This window comes from Lepisma saccharinum, chromosome 24, assembly GCF_977018435.1.
Source record: "Lepisma saccharinum chromosome 24, izLepSacc3.1, whole genome shotgun sequence".
NCBI classification, from domain to species: Eukaryota; Metazoa; Arthropoda; class Insecta; order Zygentoma; family Lepismatidae; genus Lepisma; species Lepisma saccharinum.
This window is the reverse complement of record NC_139252.1, coordinates 42260489-42283584: the sequence shown is the minus strand read 5'-3', so window position 1 is coordinate 42283584 and position 23096 is coordinate 42260489. Positions and strand designations below refer to the sequence as shown.

Sequence of the window (23096 nt, the reverse complement as noted above, 5' to 3'; positions counted from 1 at the left end):
ACTCCCCCCCCCAAACTTTACCACCAATCATGCAGTAAAAACTGGCCAAAATACTTTCTCGTCAATGCCTGTCACATTATCACTTCTTTCTGGCTATACTGCAGTACCAATGCCATCATCTCTTCTGTGAAAATGTGGCCAGGCTGCGAAATATTGACCTTTCATTTCTGGGTATGGTAAGTGTTTACTGTCTCCTACTTTCACATATTTTTATTTTCTATTACTATTATTTCACAAGGTGAAGAGAGAAAAGACACATGTAACCTAGGACTTAGCTGATGCCGATGTTCTTGGTATTGGCTGATACTAATTGTATTATTATCGGAAAGTATCGGTTGAAGTTTATTTACTGATAGAAGCCAATGCTTTTCTGGCATTTTGATCTTTCACTGGGTGTAACATTTTTGTGGGGTGTAATTATCCTGAAAATTATTAAAAAATCAAAGTTTCTATTAATTTTTTTAGTGATACGATGCCAGAGATCTCGAGTTCGAATCCCAGCTTGTATATGGGTGTTTCTTGTGATTGTCCCTTCATCAATTTCATCATATTATCACTCATCCTCATCTTCACAATTAGCCAAATGTGGCAGGAAAGCGACGTAAAATGAACCAAATCAATCAATTTATATTTTGCACAGTACTGGGTGAAAACTGGATTCTGTGATTACATACCATGTATTTTAATAGTATAACTTAATCCTTAAATATTTTAAAGCTAAACTACTGGAAAATTGATGCATATAGTTAAAATAGAATACCTACACACTAAAATTAATACACGTTTAGTTGTTACAATTTCCAAGCATGCGTGCCAGCCCATAACCTTATCTTCAGTAGTCACAAATATTACTTCTTAAGTAAACACATCATGCAACGAACACAAAGAACAAAGAATGCCTAGACCCTCTACCAAGCACCAACAGAGATCATGCCTTCCAAAGACAAGTCATGCAAGGAAAAAAAAACCTGCTCGTCTCTCACCTCATAGATACCAGTGAATGCTTGTTGGGTAGGAGGACTTGCAGTGGGGATTTCTGACTGCAAAGCAGACAGATGCTGAATCAATCTCTGGCCACACATATTCATTAGCTGATATGTGTGTTGCAGCTCTGCCCTCATGACGGCCGGATCCTGGAAGAAAAGTCTTTCTTGTCAGGGGAAAAAGTTGGGGGATTTTCCACCTACGGGCTTCATTATGCAATTTACAAAAGTTACGCCAAGGAGAATGATGAGACGAGTCACATACAAAATTGACCAAAACACCTCCAACATGAATAACACTATTTAGAAATAGTAATGCATTGAGAGATGTGTGTGCTTGCCATCTAACATATAACATAAAGAAAGTGCTGAAATGACGTGAACGAATTTCACAAATTACGAAAGATAAAACATCACCTTATGATTTGGCACACAGAGGAGATGACAGGGTCAATCAGGACCTGAACCTGGGTGTCTGCCATTCTGTGCCATTGCTGTACCAACTGATCTACTGACCAAACCCTGGTATCACCTCACTGTTCTAACTGTATGGAATTGTCAGTTATACCACAATGGAATCTGTATACAATTCCATGCTGGGAATAGGCACCATAGACGTCATCAGCATTTCAAGGTAAAGATTATATTGCTGTAACACTGACACACACAATAATTCCATACCGGTAAAACAGCAGAAGTGAAAAATCGGGTGTAATTATGGCTAGCTCGGTTGAGTGGCATGGTATTGCAAAAACTTAAGATTCAGGTCCTGCATTTTTTCACTTAAGTTCTCTGTAATGATAAAACATTTAAATTACATTCAACAAGCTCTCTTCTTTCAGTGATGTTTCAGGTCATGTCGTCTGATTATTTAATATACATGGGGTACGAGGGTTACTATTTATATTTTGAGCCTAACAATGAATAAACAGGAATTTGGAATTGAAAACTGCTTTATTGTTTTTTGAAGTATTCTCCTTTATGGTCAATACACTTTTGCATTCGTTCGAACCATTTGTCAAAGCAGTTTTTCCAATCTTCTTGAGACACCTCCATAATATGGATTTTGAACGCATCAACGGCTCTTCCGCCGACGAAAATCGTTGTCCACGCAATTTATTCTTGACATTCGGGAACAAGAAGAAGTCATTGGGTGCCAAATCAGGACTGTACGGCAGATGACCCATCAATTCGATTTTTTGACTGTTCATAAAGTCGGTTGTTAGACGAGATGTGTGGCAGCTGGCATTGTCTTGATGAAGAATGATCTGACGGCGTTTGTTTGTTTTCCGTATTTGACCGAAGACCTCTGGCAAACAAATTGTTGTGTACCATTCAGAGTTGACCGTTCTACGTTCCTCTAAGGCACAGTTGCCACATGACCAGTTTTCCCAAAAAAACAGGCGACCATTTGTTTCGATGTGCTTCGAGCGTGAACAACTTTTGTTGGATTGGGTTCATCTTGAAACACCCATACAGTCGACTGCTGTTTACGTTCCGGCTCATATGCATATATCCATGATTCGTCACCTGTTACAATCTTATATACGTCTTTTGAAGCACCACGATTGTATTTATTGAGCATCTGTTTGCACCAATTGACGCGAGCATCTTTTTGAGTTCTTGTCAAATTGTGTGGGATCCAACGAGAACACACCTTTCTCACAGCTAAATGATCATGTAATATTTTATATATGCTGGTGGAACTAATGCCTATGTTTGCCTCAATCTCACAGTATATCACATGACGATCTTGCAGTATTAGGTTTTGCACAGCATCAATGTTTTCTTGAACAACAACTGATTTTGGACGACCTTTGAGAATCTCGTTGGTGAGCGAATGGCGGCCACGATTAAATTCGTTATACCAGCGTTTCACAGTGGCAAAGGATGGGACTTCATCGCCAAATGTGGAAGTAAGTTGATCGATGCACTCTTGTCTTGATAATACACGTCGAAAATCGTAAAAAATCATCACACGAAAATGTTCACTGAGTTAATTCCATTTTATTGTTGTCTCGCAATCTCCAAGGCAACATAAACAACACAAATGAAGCTATTGACAAAACATTTGAAGTACGTTATGGTCAATAATGCCAGACGATTCCGTGCAAACGTCAAATCGCGCCTAACTTCAATCAGTGTTGCCAAGGCTAAAAATATAAATAGTGACCCTCGTAATCAGTTGTTTGAAGGCGAACAGTTGCAGGTAGAAGCAAGTCCACATTATTATAGGAAGAGCCAGTATGTTAAGGGGGAGAGGGACTATTTCCCCCAGGTCTTTCTCGCTGCGACAGCTGCCGATCACTGTTGCCAACTTCGGTCTTTTGGAGCCAGATCTGGTTCTTTCGTGCACTCGCTTGACTGTGAACTGTGGCACCTGCCCCACTATGATGCCACCACTGGCTCCGGTCCACAAAGACCAACTTTTGCCATGAGTACATTTTACACGTGACGTAATATTGTTATATTGGCTGGGTTACCCAACCCCCTCTTACTTCACCAGCTTCTTTTATATAACGCCATGGCTGAGGTGAAGATAACAATATCGTTATCCGGGAATCCTTCATTTTCGATTTCATATGAGCATCAGTGGATTATTGAGATGGGTGATGCTGCCAAATCTAGGCAGTGAAAATTGAGAATAAATTGCCATCACTTCAAAGTTAACGGTAATAGCACCCCTCCGACACCTAAGATTACCGTAGGAGGCACTTTATGCAGCCTTCGTTAATCTAGCTGAAAGTCATCTTTAGCTCCATTAATTGTGAAATTTGACTCTTCTATGCACATCAGGTTTGGCAACACTGCCAGGATGGCCGTAGGAGGCAAGGAGAAATGCATTAGGCTTATAGGACCATTATTTTAGTCGTTCTCTCAGGAATATCAAACATCCAATGACGTCGAAAAGTACATGGACGGAAAAAGGACACGTTGAATTACATCATAGTAGTAGGAAAAGTCGAAACTCCCATTTGCTTAGCCGTAACTTGAAGTTGAAGTTGATTTCCCATAAGGAAGACATGGGATTCCGTAAATACTTATTAATCATATTTTTCAAACATCGTGTCTAGTTTACTAATCAACTTGTAAAACAGTTTCCACTTGCAACATGGAGAGAAATTCATACTCTCTCGCATACTAATCCCTTTTTAAAATAGCAGTGCCCAATCTGACGATATTGAAATAAATGCACAACTGGTGTGTAATTGTCCCTCTTTGCCTTAAAGATGAGCAGCTGTATCCTACAAGGTTCTGTTCCTGGTAGGTGTAATGCTAAATGAAAACAGATACTGCGACACACTGACATAGTTCAAAGCTGCCAGCCAAGGTAAGATGCAAGGCTGTCTCGGATGTTCTACTTCGTGATGACAATGCAAGACCTCGTAGAACAGCAGCAGCCCATCTAGCCAAGAACTGGACCAATCTATCAACAGACCTGCGTGATCTGACACAATGGTTTCCACCCCTTCACAGCTTTGTAGATATCAGCAACAATGACACGAAACATGCTTTTCTTAGATTTGTTCATATACAGGGTAGACATTTTCGATAGGAGGATATTTACTGGATTACACTAGATGTATGTGTAGACTATGTTGAAAAATAGGTAAATCTTTATCTTGTCCCTAAGTCCACGGTTAATAATAATCGTTTTAAAGTAAAAAAGATGATGCTTTTATGAAACATGAGTTATAAATAACCCATGGCTCGACAGCCCTTGTAGGGCTTAGACTCGACTGGCAGTCTCCCTCCCGCAAGCCGAGGTAGAGGTGTCGAGATCTTCAACCGGTAATAGGATAACGCTGGGTCAGTACGTCGAACCCTCAGCATTTTTAGATTTCCCAGACCGGGCTACGCTACTCACTCATAGATCCCCATTTTCCTCACGATGGTGGGTTGCCAACGGTCCTATACACAGGCCGAGAACCCAGAGACTGAACCAAGGACGACTCGAACCCATGCCATTCTGAAGTCTGAGCCCAAAGCACAGCTCCTTAAGACTGCATGGCCATGGAGGACTGTAACATCAGCTTCAAAGCTTGAAAAAGACGCTAGGAATGGGTTGCAATGTCTCCAAAACAGGAAAGAGAGTGCTTATTGAATGAAAACTGCATGTTTTATTATTTTGAAGTGCAACAAGCAATATGCACTGTTAAGAATAATGAAGTACAACCAGGATTAAAGGTATTCTGCCAATGGTAACTGCCATGGAAAACACATTACAATGGAAGAATACACAAGATAAGTCACAAGTGCACACTCAACTCAAGGAAAAATTGAAAACATCAAACAGAGAATATTCAAAACAGGTGCATATTAACATTTATAAAAAGGATATAAATAAATTCTAACTTCTTTGTACTCAACTACAGTTTCTACAAATACATAAACACAGTTTTGGCAAAGTTTCATGGTACCATATGCTTCCCTGTCTGAACTTTGTGTGACAACAGATTTGTTATAACAATCTATAATATGGAAATTTACCAGTTGACAGTCTTGACTTTGAAATTTGCCAGTAGCTTCCGACAATATTGTTGATTTGTAAGTAAAAATTAGAAGGTATTCATAAAAATTACATTTTACAGAGACAGGATGTTCGTCTCGGTTTGGAATGCAAACCTTACAAATTACATTACTTGCCTCATCTGGGAGAAAGGTACCGGCCTGAGATCTAAATGGACATGTATTGGAATTTGTATATCTAAGCAACTGAACCAATCTGAGAAGATCAAAAGGAAAATTCAAGATCAGTTTTGGATTTGACTTGAGTGAGTCAACATCGTAGGAGAAAGAACTCAGGTATGTACCTCCACCTGGAGGATGGAGGCATCCCTCCGATCTGAACATGGTCTGAGCCCATCTCACAAGTCCCTTTTTCTTTACCCTGTACTTAGATCCCGATAAGAATATAACAAATAAGGAAAGGAGAAAACAATATGATGATTCTGATAGGAAATACCAACTCCCTTTCAAGGCTTGACTGGGCCTCTGGCCAATACTAGAAAAGCAGTTTTCGAAGTTTCTTCTCCTCTTGGAACTGCTTTGCTGGTGTTGGCCAAGGATTCTGGCTAAGCCTTAATGTAAAGATTCATGTACTTATAGATCTGTTTATCAAATACACCTCTGAGAAAAAGAGCCCATGATCTACTTGGACATTTTCAAATCAAGAAGAGTTCACAGAATATGTGTTGGGAAACATGATAGAAGAAGATCTGTGGGAAGGCCAAGATAAGGTGAAAGCACACCATCGAGATAAACCTGAATATGACTACAACTGAAATTATCTTGGGGAGGGAAGGTTTATGTTGCTGTGGCAATAAACCTATGGGCATGGGAATGCCAGAGTGTTTGGTTAGCTTGTTTTCTAGACTTGAAGAAACCAGTTCAATGCAACAGGGAAGTCATATATGCTAATGAAAGTTTAAAAAATACACAAAATTCACACCCCAACTTTTATATCTAACCAAAACCAAAATTGACCCTCTAGTGAAAATAATTACAGGATACCAGGCGTGAATCCTACTGCAAAACAATTATTCTATATACAATTGAACATTAAGTATAATCTACTTTTGTGTCACAACAATTAAGATTTTTAACAAAAGAGAATGTAAATCTTACATTTGGAGCATAGCCATCTATAATTCCTACATCATCTGCTCTCTCTGCTGTCTGTGTTCCCCATTTCTTCACAGAGAGTCTCTTCAACCTGCAGAGAATGTTGATATGGGTTAATTTATACAGATTACAGACAGAAACATATGGGTATGTATAAAAAAAGAATCAATTCACAATGTCAACAGTATCTATGCAAAATGCTGCGAATATAAATAATTTATGATTGGGATAAATTATTCATTTATGATTGGGATAAATTATTCATTTGTACCTATCAGAGGTATAAGTACCAGTATTGGTTCACTTGTAATTAAAAGTTGACTTCAGAATATTTATACATATTAATATATAATTATTACATTGCAAAGAATTACATAAGACTTAGCAAAAGTGTCAAAGAATTTTTGCGAACCCCGCAAGATGCCTCTGACTCCACTGTTTCTAATTGAACTAATACTTGCCAATACTGATACATTGACATCGGTATCAGCTTAGTCTTGGTATACAATGCAAAATTACATAACAATTACATAACAATGAAAATAATTATTAACCCTTATTCGGGCAAGCTATTTTTTGTAACGTGTCCGAGCAAGCAGTGTCTGCCCTTTTATTATAAGATTTTTATGTTTCATCGATGTGGAAACAACCGAGTAACATGGTATTTAACCTAATCATCTTTGTTATGTCCATAATTCTTGTAATCATCATCATCGTAATTGCATGTTGTTCTAATTTTTGCAGCATAGTATATGAAACATGTTAGGCCGGAAGGTAGTGTGAGGAAATTGTTTTATTTGCTCACATATTTTTCATTTTTTCTATTTTATCGCTAATAATATTTTTATGTGATGTCTTATTAAATACTTTATTTTTGATTAAACATTTGTTAATACATATTCAAGTAATATTACAACTTTCGTTTGTACACTGTGTCCAACAGACACTGCTTGCCCGTTTCCGTACGTGAAATGGAAAATATTTTTTTGCACCTGACCTACTTTATCAAAAAAAGTCAAATATTGTGAAATGAGAAAAAAGAAAGAAACAAACAAAGTCAAAAAATATCACGTTCACAGGAAGTATCGTTGAATTATGTGACAAAAAATATAATCAACAGTGTCTGATAAGACACTGGTTGCCCGGATAAGGGTAAATGCTGAATAAGAAGACATCTGACACCACATACTAGTAGATACATATTAAACAATAACCCTTGGAGCAGCAGTGCGTGAGTTCAAGGGTCTACCTACCGACTGCTGGCCTCCTCCCATCTCCAGAGGTGGGCGATCATCCAACCAATTAAGTAGTCACACGAGGAACCTCCAGTCGTCGTTACAGGTTTCCATGACCAAGTTACGCTACTCATCCGTAGCTCCCCAATTTCCTCACAGGACGAAATCTCAGGAGAAAAGTTGTTAAGCTTCCCCCAGGAGACTCGAACATGCACCTTAGACCGCATGGCCACAGTGCGGGACAATAGATACATATTGCTAATTTTAATTTCCTTAAAATTTGTAATAAAAGCAGCTTCGGTAACTGAGCATGTTGGCCAATCAACTCATGATCTTACCATTGACAGTCCCAGGTATGAGTACGAGTGTGAATGTTCTTTCATTTGAAACACTGTTGCAAAATCCACTCAAGCAACCACAACAAAGCTCCTTGATAACCCTTAGTAAAAAGATTATATCAGAATATATCTGAACTTGAAACAATTGTGAAATGGTAAAAAAGAACCAAACATGCCTAAATAAGCTACTCACTTGCCTGTCAATGTACCACTACGAGGTGCATCTTCAGAGGTCTTTGTCTTCGATTTAGAACTCAGCTTGGATCGACCTGCAAGAATACAAACATTAAAGGCTGCCACAAATTTAATTCAACTCATTCATAGCTTTCTATTTCAGCAAAATTTATATCTGCAAGTTCAAGAGCAAGAATTTATGAAATGACAGGCATGGTTTTTCATTAATTAAAAGCTGCTATGGTAGAATTTTATTTATTTTTAGTTTTCTGCCTGTAGACTAATATGCTATACAAATGTTGCTTTCTTTTTCTGTAAACAAAAAAAGCAGTTTGGTAGCTCGTTGTTGGTACAAAATACCAGTTCATGCTCAGTCATGCTACAAATTCCAGTAAGTTTTCAAAGGAATTACATAAAAATAATTTTAAAATTTATTGACACTACTCAATGCATGCACTAAAAACACGTTAATGAAGGCTACATATATATACTTGAATGTAGTACACCTTTAAATAACTCATTTTTCTGTCACCTTATAATTAGTAGTTCCGAAAACAGATTGTGGTTTGTGTCGCTTCTTACATCACTTTAAACTGCAGGCTGTCCGAAAAAGCCTACCAGTGCATAAAGTGAACATAAAACGAGCTTTCACTAAGTTTGAATATGCTGTGACCAATACTATGCTCTCGTAACCTTTACCCCAATGTACTGATGTTACATGACACTGAATGAACTCCAGTCACTGAGACTCATGAGCCGTATCTGATGTAGGAATCAAACTCAAATTACCACTTTTTCAGTGAAAAATGCAGGCTCGATCAGGACTCGATTGATTGATAGATTGAATTGGTGTTTTAAGTCCACTTTATGCACAGTAAGGCTAATCAGGACTGGACCTACAATTTAAAGTGGAATCCGAACCACTATGTGCTTTCGTCAGGTATTGAACCCGGGACCCCTTGATTACAAGGCGACGACACTACCACTGCGCCATCGGGGAGGCCCCAAGCAGAACTCGAACCTGGGTCTCTGGCATACCGTGCCATCATCGTAGCACTAGAAGAGACGATTGCACACAGGTAAACCAGCACCAGTAAAAATTCAGGTGAAGCCAGGCCGACTCAGTAGCTCAGTGGTAGATAAATGGCATGGTATGCCAGAGACCCAGGTTCGAGTCCTGGTCGAGCCTACATTTCTCGCTGAAATATCTATGTAGTTCATCTCCTGCATGTGCCTATTTTAATGAATTACCACTTAAAACAAGGAAATGTATTTACACTTAGTTTCTTATATTTTCTGCTTAATATCATATTATTTTGAAAATCTGCATCCGTTACAATCTTATGTGGAAAATGTACATTGTTACTTTGGAAGGTTTTAAGTTATAAAATTTAATTGTGAAAGAAAAAGTCATGCATCTATTACTATGTTCACATAAAACTGTGAAAGGAGCATTTGCAGACTGAAATTCAAATTATTCCACTAATAATTTACATGTGTGAAGGCCTGGGGGACCCATTAAATACAATTTCAGTTTTTACTTTTAGGCCCAAATAATGTGAGACGGTTGCCACATTTCCAACATCTAATTTATTCGTATTCATATTGCGAGCACTTTTTAAAACAATTATTCTTAACTGGAGACCTGGGTTTACAGCACAACCCTCCTCCTCCCAAAAATTCAGACCTGACTAATGCATACCTTCCTCAGAAGAGATCTCTTGTTGGCACATGGAAGAACTACTCCTGGAAATGGCTCCTCCTCTGTGGTTCGTCTATAATAATGCAATGAAACACATATTGTAGTTCTTTTTATAAGGAATGGTATGGTGTAAAAACAATTTTTGAAATATCAATTTGTCTTAACTATATAAACATCTTGTCAATTTGTTTACAATACCTTCCACACTTTGAAATTGTAACTGGTCAGTGTCAGTTCAATTGTGTTTGGCTGACATAATTTACTTTTCAGTACAAAAGTGCTGATCACTGCTTGTAGTACAAAACAAACTTGAGTCGGATATCACCAAACATATTGTAAGTCGATAGTTTCCTCACGTGAATGGTGGTAAATGTCATGGTTTCTAAGAAGCCTGACAATAATGGAAACCTCATAAACACGGGGGAAAATAATATTACCTTGACAGAAACAAACAAACTAAAGATTAAGCTTGGCAAGACCGACACAAGATAGCCAATGTTAGCCTACAGCATGCACACCCTCAAAGATGATTAGAAGAGAGAAATAGATCTAAAAGACAGCCACCAAAAAGATAATGTGAGATATCTAAACATTGTCACTAAAGATTTCTGGGTTTCAGTCCCAGTCAAGTGCAGAGTTGTTTCATTGCTGTTTCATGTTATCACTATTCAACCTCACTGCCTTTATTAGCCTAAACACATGGAGATGATACATAATCTAAAGAAGTAAAAAATACACCACCACCATTGGCTTCAGTCTGGAATCAAATTCACTAAGAAATCAAAATGCAAAGAACATTTTTACTACTAGCAACAATTCACTTAACCCAAAGCAAAGTGATAGATCCGCAAATCCCAGAAGGTACAGTCATGGACACTTCTGGATTGTAAAGTTCCCGTTGAAAGTCAATGATACTGGTACAACCCAGAAGTGTCCGTGACTCTACATGAACTGAACAGCTAATTTCAAATAAAATTCAAGTAGGTTTTTGAATGCTAAATTTCCAAAAATTCAAGAGGAAAAATTATAATTGTTATAATGATAATTAATCTGTATTAATATTTTACACTAACAATAAGCCATCGATAAACATAAGAGCAAATGATAATCAATGACCTTGATGTCTAAAATGATAGTCCTTCCTTTATTTCTTGACATGCAACATCGACAATCATGTCCCCTGAGTCATCTGATTTAACAAAAGATGGTCAATTAATGTAAGTGATAATAATAATCGCTACTCTTACAATTTAAAAAGATAGCCACCCTCTCCCTTGAAATCTAGAATTAACGTAATTGCTCTTGAGACATCAAAGTTGTGATATCGTTGATTAAGGGATGAATGATTGTTCTGCCCACCCCATTTTTAAATCAAGTCCAACAATAAGTGAAAACCACCTGACAATGTCTCAAAATAATAATATAATTGTTCAATGTATCTAGGGGGAGACAGTTTAAAAAATACCCCCTCCTCCCCCACTTCAAAATGCAAATATATGCTTTGGAAACATATTATTAATGTCTCTGAAGAAAATTCATGCAGAATTCATACACAATTACCAGCAGGTAGACACCCTGTATTAATAATGCATTAGGTGAGGATCCACAGCTAACTAAAAAAATGCAGCATTCATACCAAAGTAACTTACTGTAGTAACTGAGTTGGTAACCTGAGGGCCTCTGTTGATATCAGTTCTGCCTCCAACAGTAACAACAGGGAGATGTGGAAATGTAGTCATTGCAGGCTGGCAATATCTCTGCAAAAGAAATAAAAGCCTCACTACTATCAACAGACAACGTATTAGGTTAGCAAGGTAATAATGCAACAATCATAAATATGGGCCACAAAATAACATGTGGCTAACACTGTACAAATAGTAAGATCAATAGAAGGCCTATTTTTCACCTATTTTATTCCTGTGTAGTAAACCATAACCAATAAATACGTTGATTTTTCAGCAAAAAATGCAGGCTCGAATAGAACTCAAACCTGAGTCTCTGGCATACTGTGCCATTGCTCTACCACTGAGCTATCGAGCTGGCCTAGCTGTGTGGAATCGTCTCTTCTAGTGCTAACGCAACAGGATCTGTGCATTTTTCGCTGTAAAATCTATGTAGTACATCTCCTGTGTGTACCTAACTTAAGGAATTGACATCTCTACGCTGGGAAGAACCAGGCAACATCCACGTCTACAGTGTTTCAAAGGCAACAGATCCTGTTGCGGTAGCACTAAAAGATTCCACACAGGTAAAACAGCGACAGTGAAAAATCAGGCAAAGCCAGGCTGGCTCGGTAGCTCACTGGCACAGTATGTCAGAGATTAGGGTTCGAGTCCTGGTCGAGACTGCATTTTTCGCTGAAAAATTTACGTAGTGTGCCTAATTTAAGGAATAACCAGTAATGTTTTAAATTCGTTCCATGTCATCTTGGGCCTGATAATGCATTTTTTATAGTGTCTATAAATGCCCATTTTCAGGGTTAGTGTCTCCTTTCCATAATACTTGATAAAATGTCCCCCCCCCCCAACTCTTCCTTTATTCCCAACTTGGGTTTTGTATACTCTAAACAGATGCTGACTAAGCATTTATCTAGGCTTGTCAGCTGCAGTCACCAGTTTATGCACAGGTAGGCAAATCGGGACTGTTTAAAGTGCTTTTTGAACTTACAATAATGTACATGAAATATTTATCAGGAACTTTACTTTTCATCAAATGGACATAAATTTCCTTACCAGGACAGTTGTTTTTACACAAATTGTAGCGGTCTTAACTACACGTAAGCTAGATGATGAATATTATCTGTTTTATCTCTGATTTTATAGCGCCTTTTTACTATTTATGTAATAACAATATTTTTTAGTCAAGATACAAAGAACAAAATAGTATTCTTAGGGAGGGAGAAGCATCTTAGGAATAGCGAGGAATGCTAACAAGAAAAAGGAAAACAGAGAAGAGGAAGAGGAAGGGATTATCTACGAAGTGAAATGTAAAGAATGTCAGAGTGTGTACATAGGAGAAACGAAAAAAAGGCTGAAAGACAGGTTGAAACAACATAGGGATGATGTATGACTTAAGAGAGAGAATATTTAAACACACGAGAGAAACAGGACATGACATAGAGTGGGATGAGGCTAAGCAGATAGGAAGGGAGAAGAGAATGCTAGTGAGAAAATGGAAGGAAGCCAAGGAAATAGAGAAGAAAGGTGAAGAAGACACAATGAACTGGAATGGGGGACTGAAGTTAAACAAAGAATGGAAGAAGATGTTGGAAAGAGTGGAAAGGACAAGAGAGAAAGAGGAGAGGAGAAGGAAGAAAAATGAAGGGAAAAGAGCATGAGATTAAAAGTCCAACCACATTCTATATGGAAGTAATTGTGTTTAGCCTTTTAGGTGAAAGTAAAATTGGCAAGTGAAAGTCATCTGCTAGAAAGTTCCAAACAACTTTCTAAATAGTCTGGAGGGAGTAATCTTTGTGTGTATATATAATGCCCTTTTGTTGTATCTGGTTACTTTTGTACTTGATACACAGTCTGAAGAAGACCTTGCTAGAAGGTTGAAACGTTACGTTAGTTTATGTTTTTATAAAATAAATTACTGCCTTGGTCAGCATATTTAGTTTTTCATAATCATGGAAACAAGGCTTAATGGTGTTATAAAAGCATTCTTATGTGAAAACAGCAGTTCTCCATGGTAGGAATGCGAGAGAATGCCACACTGAGCTTGTGGAAGCTTTAGGAAATGATGCTCTACCATACCGAACAGTTGCAAGGTGTTCAGCAGCATTTCGGCATGGAAGAGAAGCAACAATGTTAAGGACGATATTTGTAACAAATGATTGATGTTTCTTATTTTGTCTTTTTCTCTATCCTGATACAGATCTCTATGTTGTTAAAAATTCATACATTCATCAATTCATTCATATATCGTGACCTTCCAATTGAATATTTTACGATTTCTTGCCTGACCCGCATTATTGTGGAAAAAAGAAATAGTTGCCACGAGTTTTGCTGTAACCCTCGTATTAGTAAGTTTAGGACATGGATGCTGTAAGGAAAGAGGTAAATACCCTTGAGAAAGAGGTTCATGTCAAATTCCATACGGGTACGACAGATAAATATTGGACATTTGATTACCAAGGGAAGGGAGCAATTCATCGCTACAGGTCTTAACACTAGGTCCCCTTAGTCCGCCGCCGTTGCAAATATGCAACAAAAAAAGAGGGAGGATTGGATGAGGTTTGGTGGTGTCAGCTTTCTGTCGCCTCTATGTTAGAAATGCAATGAAGCTTGACAATAACCAGAGGCCAGAAGCGTGAGTCTATCCAGAAGTATAGACAAAACAAACGATTGCAAAGGCTCCCTCCCCTCCTCTGTTAGGAAAGGCCTGGCCATAATCGGTTCTGAGCAGTGGCTGTGAATCATATAACAGCTCATCGATCTCCCTAACGCACAATCGTTTCCTTCCGGACATATTTCCACAAAGAGCCGAGTCAACAGGGAAGAAATAGATTCACAGTAGCTACACAAGATGCAAGTGCGAACGAAAAAAAAGCAAAAGTTGCTGGAGAAGAGGGGGCAAACTCCACATTTTTATGTTCTTTTCATTGAAATTCGGGGGATGCAGCCCCCGCCCGTAACCCCTTCCTTCTGATGGTTAGGGCATCCAAATTTTACATGGTTGCATGCACTGATGTTCTACCTGCAAAACAAAAGTTATCCGAAGTAGATTGGTCCCATAGTGTCCGAGTTATAACAATTTTATGAATAATATGCAAATTGGCTAAAATTCGCTGTTTTGAGGAAAAAAGACGAGTTTTACGTTTTGCCTTATTATTCAAATTGTATTCCACCCACAAACATGAATCAAGTTTCGTTCTGTTGCGGAAGGTCCATTCTTTGAAAAAAAGCAAAAGTTCCGGTTTTCTCCCCAAAGTAGCTGGAGAAGAGGGGGGCAAACTCCACATTTTTATGTTGTTTTTTTTTCATTGAAATTTGGGCGATGCAGCCACCGCCCATAACCCCACCCCCCTCCACGGTTGGGGCATCCAAATTTTACATGGTTGCATGAACTGATGTTCTACCTGCAAAACAAAAGTTATCCGAAATAGATTGGTCCCATAGTGTCCGAGTTATAACAATTTTATGAATAATATGCAAATTGGCTAAAATTTGCTGTTCTGAGGAAAAAAACAGAGTTTTACGTTTTGCCTTATTATTCAAATTTTATTGCACCCACGAACATGAATCAAGTTTCATTCTGTTGCGGAAGGTCCATTCTTTGAAAAAAAAAAAAAAAAAAAAAAAGCAAAAGAACTCCACATTTTTATGTTCTTTTCATTGAAATTCGGGGGATGCAGCCCCCGCCCTTAACCTCCCCGCGGTTGGGGCATCCAAGTTTTACATGGTTGCATGCACTGATGTTCTACCTGCAAAACAAAAGTTATCCGAAGTAGATTGGTCTCATAGTGCCAGAGTTATTACGATTTTTCTCCATTATGTATACAAATTCAAATTTCGTGCTCAAAGCCTCGGCGACACTGGGCTTACTTTCGTCAGACTGCACGGCGTACTAAGGGTTGAACTTATTAGCTTCAAATGCATAACATTAACTTCACAACATAACTCTCTTAGTAAACAATAAAACTGCATTCACTTCAGAAAAAATTCCCGATTCAATTTCAATGCAAATACAAATAATTAAAGGCAACTGACGAAGAAAACCAAAATAATAAGTTCATGATTAGTGTCAACTTTGGTGTTCTAGAAGCTTCTAGTGCTTATACACACGTATATGCACCCTAGTGATCAGCTAATGCTCCAACTGTATTTCTAAATGGTAAGAACATGTTAAACATTGTCCCAAATAGATATTTTAGTGAACGTGTGTAAAAAGTGCATGCATCATTAACTGAAACACATGGAACTAACCTTGGAATCCTTCAGATACAATGCATTTTCAATGATGTACGAAATATCTACAGCACCAGGATATCTCATCAAATAAGTCAAACAAGTTGTGTAATCCCCACTTAATACTGCAAAAAGAAAAAGAAAATACAAAAATTAAAAGACACTAAAAAGTTTACCCCTGTGACAATTTAAAATTTCCAAAAGCCTACAGATTTGGGGGTGGGGGTTAGGTAATTGTTGGAATTTGTTGGTGATAGGGTTGCAGTAATGGGCAATATGACTACTGTTATGTAGTACTTACAATAACTTGGTGGCACCAAGAGATATTTATCTATCTATTAACTATGCTTCAAGACTACAATACCAATTCAATAACTGTAGCAACTCATTGTTTAAAAACTACTGTTTTTTGAAGTGCATGGTACAGTGGGATGCAAAAGCACTGCTCAGCAAATTGTCCTTGATTATTTTTGTTTATTTATCTTTGCCTCCATGTTTTTGAGGAATGGATTTTCATGCATGCTGGTTCGAAGTTATCAGCAGCTTGTCTGATGCTGTGTTTCAATTAGAGCTGAGCCGATACCACCATTTGCAGATACTGATGCCGATACCATGACTGATACCGATACTTGTATAGTTCCAGTACAAAATAACAAAGGCTAGTTACCGAGTCATACTAACCAGTCTCATCACTAGGCACTTATTTAGAAATATATAATTTGGGGAACCAGTCCGAGCCAAGTGTCTCAGAAATATAATAATAAAATTGTTTCTATTTAATACGTTAATATAATTATTTGTACTAAAATGAAAATTAATTAATTAATACTTAATTTTTCTGATGCGTATGGAGTATTGTTGTATGTAATCAGACTAAGAAACGGAGGAAAGACAACGTTAATACTATTTTGTTCTTTCTATCTTGACTAAAAAATATTGTTATTACATAAATAGTAAAAAGGCGCTATAAAATCAGAGATAAAACAGATAATATTCATCATCTAGCTTACGTGTAGTTAAGACCGCTACACTTTGTGTAAAAACAACTGTCCTGGTAAGGAAATTTATGTCCATTTGATGAAAAGTAAAGTTCCTGATAAATATTTCATGTACATTATTGTAAGTGGTGTACATAAATCTTTAGAGGGGTCTCTCCGATGGTGTCGCAGTCGCCTTGTAATAAATAGATCGTGGGTTCGATACTCAGTGGAGGCGCATTGTGGTTCAGGTCCCACTTTAAAATGTAGGTCCAGTCCCAATTAGCTTATCTTTCTTAGTACTATCATTCAAAGCCGCATGTTCCCAATCTAATCTCGGTAGAAATTATTGATTGATTTGCTGTATTTTACTTCGCTTTTTGTGCCACTTTTGGCTAATTTGCGAAGATGGGGATGAGTGATGATGTGATGAAACTGATGAATGGACACTCCCAAACATCTATGCCCAGGCCGGAATTCGAACCTTGGCGTCGTAGCGCGATGTGCTAACCACTCCGCCATGGAGGCCGGCTTTCGGCGGAAATAAATAGCCATCATTGGGCAATACAGGCAGTCACACGTAAGACACAAGTGAAGAGGAAAAGTATAAATTGCTGATTCCCCTTCGCGCTTGAATGTAGATAACACAAATATAATTTCGCAGTGACCTTCATCCCTCTTTTCCAAGAACTCCGCAACTACCTGACCTGACATTAGTGCGGTGGGGGTTAAAAACATCCACCTATCTTAAGACCACGATCTTCAAGCAAGAATTGGCAATGAATGGTTTATTTCCCACAGCGTTAACTAAGAAGTTTCATGCCTTCATGGTCACATTTGGGTTCATCTTTCACTTACCCATGCCTCTGAACTCACCATCTGCTTCCCAGGAGGGTGGGGTTTTATCTAGTGTTTCTATGAAAATCTATTGAACTTCCTATGCTGGTCTCCCAATCTGTCACAAGGAAGAGTGAACAAACTTTAAAAAAGACAAATGTTGACATGAGCTGTTTCCTTTGCCCACTCTTCTAGCCACTGAAAAATCTTTGGTATCTGATGATATCGGTATAAGAAAATCAACCGATACTCACCGATGCCGATACCGATACATCAGTATTGGTATCGGCTCAGCCCTAGTTTCAATTCTTGAAGCTCTTATCCCATAAAACAAATAGAAAGTATAATCATTGTGATGGACAATTTGCCTGGTATTACTTATGCATCCCACTAGACATATGCTACAATGTTAGAGAAATGTAATCAATCGTCAATGTCTATCAGATAGAAAAACTTAGTGTTTGAGACATGACTGCTCAGAGTTCTGCACGAAAAACACACAGACATTTACGAAACAAAAATATTAATTAAACCTTGGCTCACATCACGTGCAAACATTGTAATATTAAAGGTAGTTAACTGAGCACTTACGGTTGTTACACATTTTGTCAAAATCACTTGCATGTTGGGGAAACTGCAGTCTTAAAAATTTTAAAAAATAATAATAATAAAGAAAAATGTATCTATAGGAAGGGGAAAATGGTTGTAATAACCCATGGCGCAAGAGTCCATTGAGGGTCCGGGTCTACCTACCAACTGCCCCCTCACACCCACCTGATCCAACTCACTCACTCACCCGAGGTGGGAGATCATCCACCCACCCACTTATGGGGTGACATGTAGTCAGCACGACAAACCCTCAGTTGTTGCTGTAGGTTTCCATGACCTGGTTAGACTACTTATAACCTTACTCATTCGTAGCTCCCCAATTTCCTCACGATGTCCCATACATTGGCCAAAATCTCAGGAGAAAAGTTCTTATCCCCCAGGAGACTCAAACCTGCACGCATCCTGTAGATGGAGCCCAGAGCATGATGCCATAGACTGTACAGCCACAGTGCAGGTCAAAATGGTTGTAACAGTACATGTTTCTACGAAGTGTGGTCTGGGTGAGAGACAGATGAATGCTCCAATTGAAAATCTAAAAACACCATCCTTAATTCCAGTGGCAGCAAATGGGGGGCGGGGGAGGGGGGGGCAGTTGCCTTCCTCCCAATTTTTTGCCCCAGGCACTATGCTAACCCTTGTCTACCAAGAGAAAGTAAACTTTCTTTGCTCACCCAGTTTTGTCACCCAATCCCCACCCCTGCTTAAATCGTGGACTCAAAATGAAAACCCAGGGGTTCCGGATTCTTATCCCAGCCTGGGCATGGGTGTTTGTGAGTGCCCATTCATCAATTTCATCATATCATCACTCATCCCCATCTTCGCAAAATAGTCAAACGTAGCACAAAAAGCGAAGTAAAATAAACTAAATCAATCAAAATGAAAACCATGCTGGTAAATGTTTTCTCAACACAAATGGCTTCATAGTATACAATTTCACTCTTGCCATGCTCATAGAAAATATTTGATTTTTAAACCAGTTGGATCCATTGTAAAATTAATAAATAATAAAACATTCTGAAAAATTGTCTGTACATTAGAAAATCATTAACTTTTACATAAATGACCTGTTTTCATTAAACTGCTTGCCATTTCATGTGTAATGTATAGATTTCTTAAAAAAAAAAAAAAAAAAAAAAAAAAAAAAAAAAAAAAAAAAAAATTACCCCGCTAATTCAAATTTGATAGGTCCCCAAGCTTTTTCCTGAACTTACATTTTCAGGCTCTCAGATTACTCTGGTAAAAGCTACAGTCGAGATGTGCTAGCAAGCGGCGTGGAACCACCCACTCTGCTAGTGATGCGCTGTTGCCGGATTGACCTACTTCAGGATTTTCACGAGCCCACAGAAACATGAGGAAGGCTGCAGCTCCTTATGTTACACAAACCCCAGTTCTCCATATATCGAATAGACAAGCTTGCAGAAGAAGCGGGACATACGGTGGTCCGTCTCCCGCCTTATCATTGTATGAACAATGCAATCGAACGTATTTGGGCACAGGTCGAAGGGCTGGTAGCACAGAGGAACACTTTGCCACCTTTTACACCGTCTAAAATTTTGCAATTGACAGAACACGCTATCGGGGATGTGACAGCAGATAGGTGGTGTTCGGCTATAGAACACACAATTAAGATTATTTCCGAAGCATGGGAAAAGGAGTTGAAGAGCAGCAAATGGAGGATTTTGTAATTTCACTTGGGCGGGAAGACAGCAGTGACAGTAGTAGCTCAGATGAAGATGTTCCTTTACCAACCAACAATGAAGATGATCTTGGGATGGCGCCACTGCAATGGTAGCCGGTAAGCAAAAACAACTGATTCTTTAACTACTACTTCTGTTCTTTCATTCATTTTTTATGTTTTTACATACAGGTAGCTCAAAGCATTAATAACACATGTACCAAATGTATCATTAATGTTAAGGAAATCGAGCAATTGCCAAGCGTTTCGTTGTAATTTATTGAACTCTGTATTGCCAGAGCCTGTATTCTCATATAGCTTCCCAAATTATCTCACTTCACACACCCACATGTGCCTCCCCGATGGCACAGTGATAGGGTAAGTGTTGTCGCCTTGTAATCAAGTAGTCCTGAGTTTGATACCCTGTCGAGGCACATAGTGGTTCGGATCCCACTTCCAACTGTAGGTTCATTCCAGATTAGCCGTAGTGTGCATGAAGTGGACTTTAAAACACCAACTCAATCAATCAATTCATACACAATGATTTGTTCTTGATAAATTCTTCTCCGTAATACAGTATCTCAGTTCTGTAAAATTCTGTTTTAGAGGTGAATTTTTGTAGGTTCCTCAAAATATAATTTAAAAACGTGTTAACGAAACGAAGTTGTACGTAATTTGCCCTAATTTTCAAGAAATACATTTCATTTGTGCGTTCTGAAGCTTCAACAATCGCGGCGTGACAAAGAAGGCAAAGAGAGGCGGCATGAAATCAAAGGAGAACGATTTGCCACAGTGTTCATCATAACACAAGATGCATTTTCTTTTGTTGGTAATTTTGATACGATACAGCATAAGTAAAAAGATGCTGGTAGCTGATGCTTGCAATGTAATATAATAAAAACTCAACAAAGGTTCTTTCAGTGAAGGTTTTCGGTTGCTGTGTAGAGCAGGAAGATAAAATGTTTCATGCTTGCCAGAATGTATGATTCGTTAAATTATCACTTTATGACGGAAATAACATATATTAGCATACTGATACATACGTGCTTTATTTTGCGTGATGCTTTTTTCCCCGAGCCTGCCAACAGCTGACTAGCCTGTCCGTGTGTTTGTGCGAACGTGGCAACTTAGAAACCTCCCAGCCACATGGCAGCCAACGAGGAGACAGAATTTGGTCACGTTCTGCATTCTGATTGCACGCCGCTTCTTATCACGTCCGGACTGTAGATCTGTTCTTAAGGTATAGTGTATTGCTAGAAATAGGCCTGTTAAAATTTGAATCGAAAAACACATCCCTAGTAATGAGCTACACCAGTTATATTTATTAGATCAAATTATCAACCGACATTAACAATAAAGAGCTCTTTATAGACAAGTTGAATTGGATATTAATTTTACTCATTCTACAGTCCTGTTTCAGAAACATAGCTATACTTACATTGGACCCTTATGGCGATCAGCATTGCCACCACAACATAATTCACCAGTTCAAAATTGTCTCCTTCCGCAAAAATGGCATCCCACAGGACTAGCAAATCTTGGAGGGGGAATTCCCTACCAAACAGCAAGCGAAGCCACCTTCTGCAAATGTATCACATAAAAAAATAGATTATTAGTAAAGGCATGCATTTTTGATGAAAACACGGAATTTAATTTCAATTTCAACTTTCCTGCGGCTGTTCTACCACCTAAACCCATCTACCCTATGCGAAATAACACATTGTAATGTTAATTTTTCATGTTTTTGAAAGATGTGAAGTGCATTTTCCTACCCTCTTTTGTCAAGAAATGATGCAAAATGTGAAGTAGATTCATAAACACGAAATTTAGAGTTTATTTACTGACGCGACTCTTTCTGAAGTTTGAATTATCCTGTGAGGTATGCAATTCACGGAAAATTGATTAATTCTGTTGTAAATATTTGAGAAGCAAAAATGCGTATCTTTGTACACAAATACACTTAACACTCTGGTAACTACATAAATGTGCTATTAGAAGGGATTTGTTTATTTTGTGTAACAAGTGCAGTTTTAAAATCAAATTTAGAATTATATTCACAAGAAAAAAAATGTCATTTTATATACAAAAGTTTTGATCCAATTTTTCACCGCTATAACAACAAAATTTTGTTTCATTTACTGCTTTTGAACCCAAAATTGACTGTTTTTGTAATGAAATTTTGCTTCTTTATTTACAAAAAATATGTGCCTTTAATTATTAGGGATGGACTGATATGAAATGTTTGGCGATACTGATAAGGTAAAGTAAGGGTTTGAAAAATCTCGGCAGCCAGGTTGCCATGGCAACTAAAAATTTCAGCCTGGCAACTGTGATCTTTTGCTGTAATACACGTATGTTCGAAATTTTGATGATTCTAAGTTCAAATTGCAGCACAGCGTAAGTTAGCAAATGATTTTTTTTATTTTATCAACGTTGTGAACATTCCAGTCAGTAACAATTTCTTACCCTTTGTCCCCCAACACCCCATTTCCTGCTTTCTCAAATAATTTAGCGATGTTTTGAATACCGTGATGCTCAGCATCTTATACAGTGTGTTTCAAAAGTCGCACAACACAAACTTTGGAAATGTATATCATGAAAACCGTAAGAGATATTTACACCGGGTTTTCTGGATTATAAAGCCTCACCCATTGAGATATTTTTCAATGCTTAAAATTATCAGTTCACTCCGTACAGAAAATTATATAAATTAATAACTGACGGAAAGCAGCATTCAATTTTTTCCAGAAATGAACTTCTGAGTAAGAAAAATATGTAAGAAATTATCGAGGGGTCATAATTAGACATTTGATGACTGATGCCATGTCAGTCTGTCATTTGCGACCAATATTGGTCATGTTCAACATTTGATGAATTTTTGACTGACGATTTTATGGGTTGAGTGAAAAGTGCCATTTTTGGGACATATCTCCGTATATGGCAACACTAGCAGGTCGAAATATTGAACAGTCGCATGCAACATGTGTCTAAGTATTGGCTATACATTTACGTGAAAAATCGTAAATCAAGAT

General features: G+C 38.0%; 1 protein-coding gene across 5 annotated transcripts in view; it reads right to left on the bottom strand.

Annotated features, from left to right (window-relative positions):
* Window positions 1-23096, bottom strand: part of TBC1D5 (TBC1 domain family member 5) — a 48065-nt gene that overhangs the window by 5631 nt on the left and 19338 nt on the right. For 3 of the 5 annotated variants that reach the window (XM_083110504.1, XM_083110505.1, XM_083110506.1), the window contains exons 10-16: window positions 21503-21645; window positions 15985-16091; window positions 11707-11814; window positions 10058-10130; window positions 8375-8450; window positions 6612-6699; window positions 984-1133 (exon numbers count right to left, since the gene is read on the bottom strand). In XM_083110504.1, the coding sequence (XP_082966630.1) occupies window positions 984-1133; window positions 6612-6699; window positions 8375-8450; window positions 10058-10130; window positions 11707-11814; window positions 15985-16091; window positions 21503-21645 (745 nt within the window). Of the gene's footprint in view, window positions 1-983; window positions 1134-6611; window positions 6700-8374; window positions 8451-10057; window positions 10131-11706; window positions 11815-15984; window positions 16092-21502; window positions 21646-23096 lie in introns of those variants that run through there. The other 2 variants (XM_083110507.1, XM_083110508.1) reach the window with 2 other exon arrangements.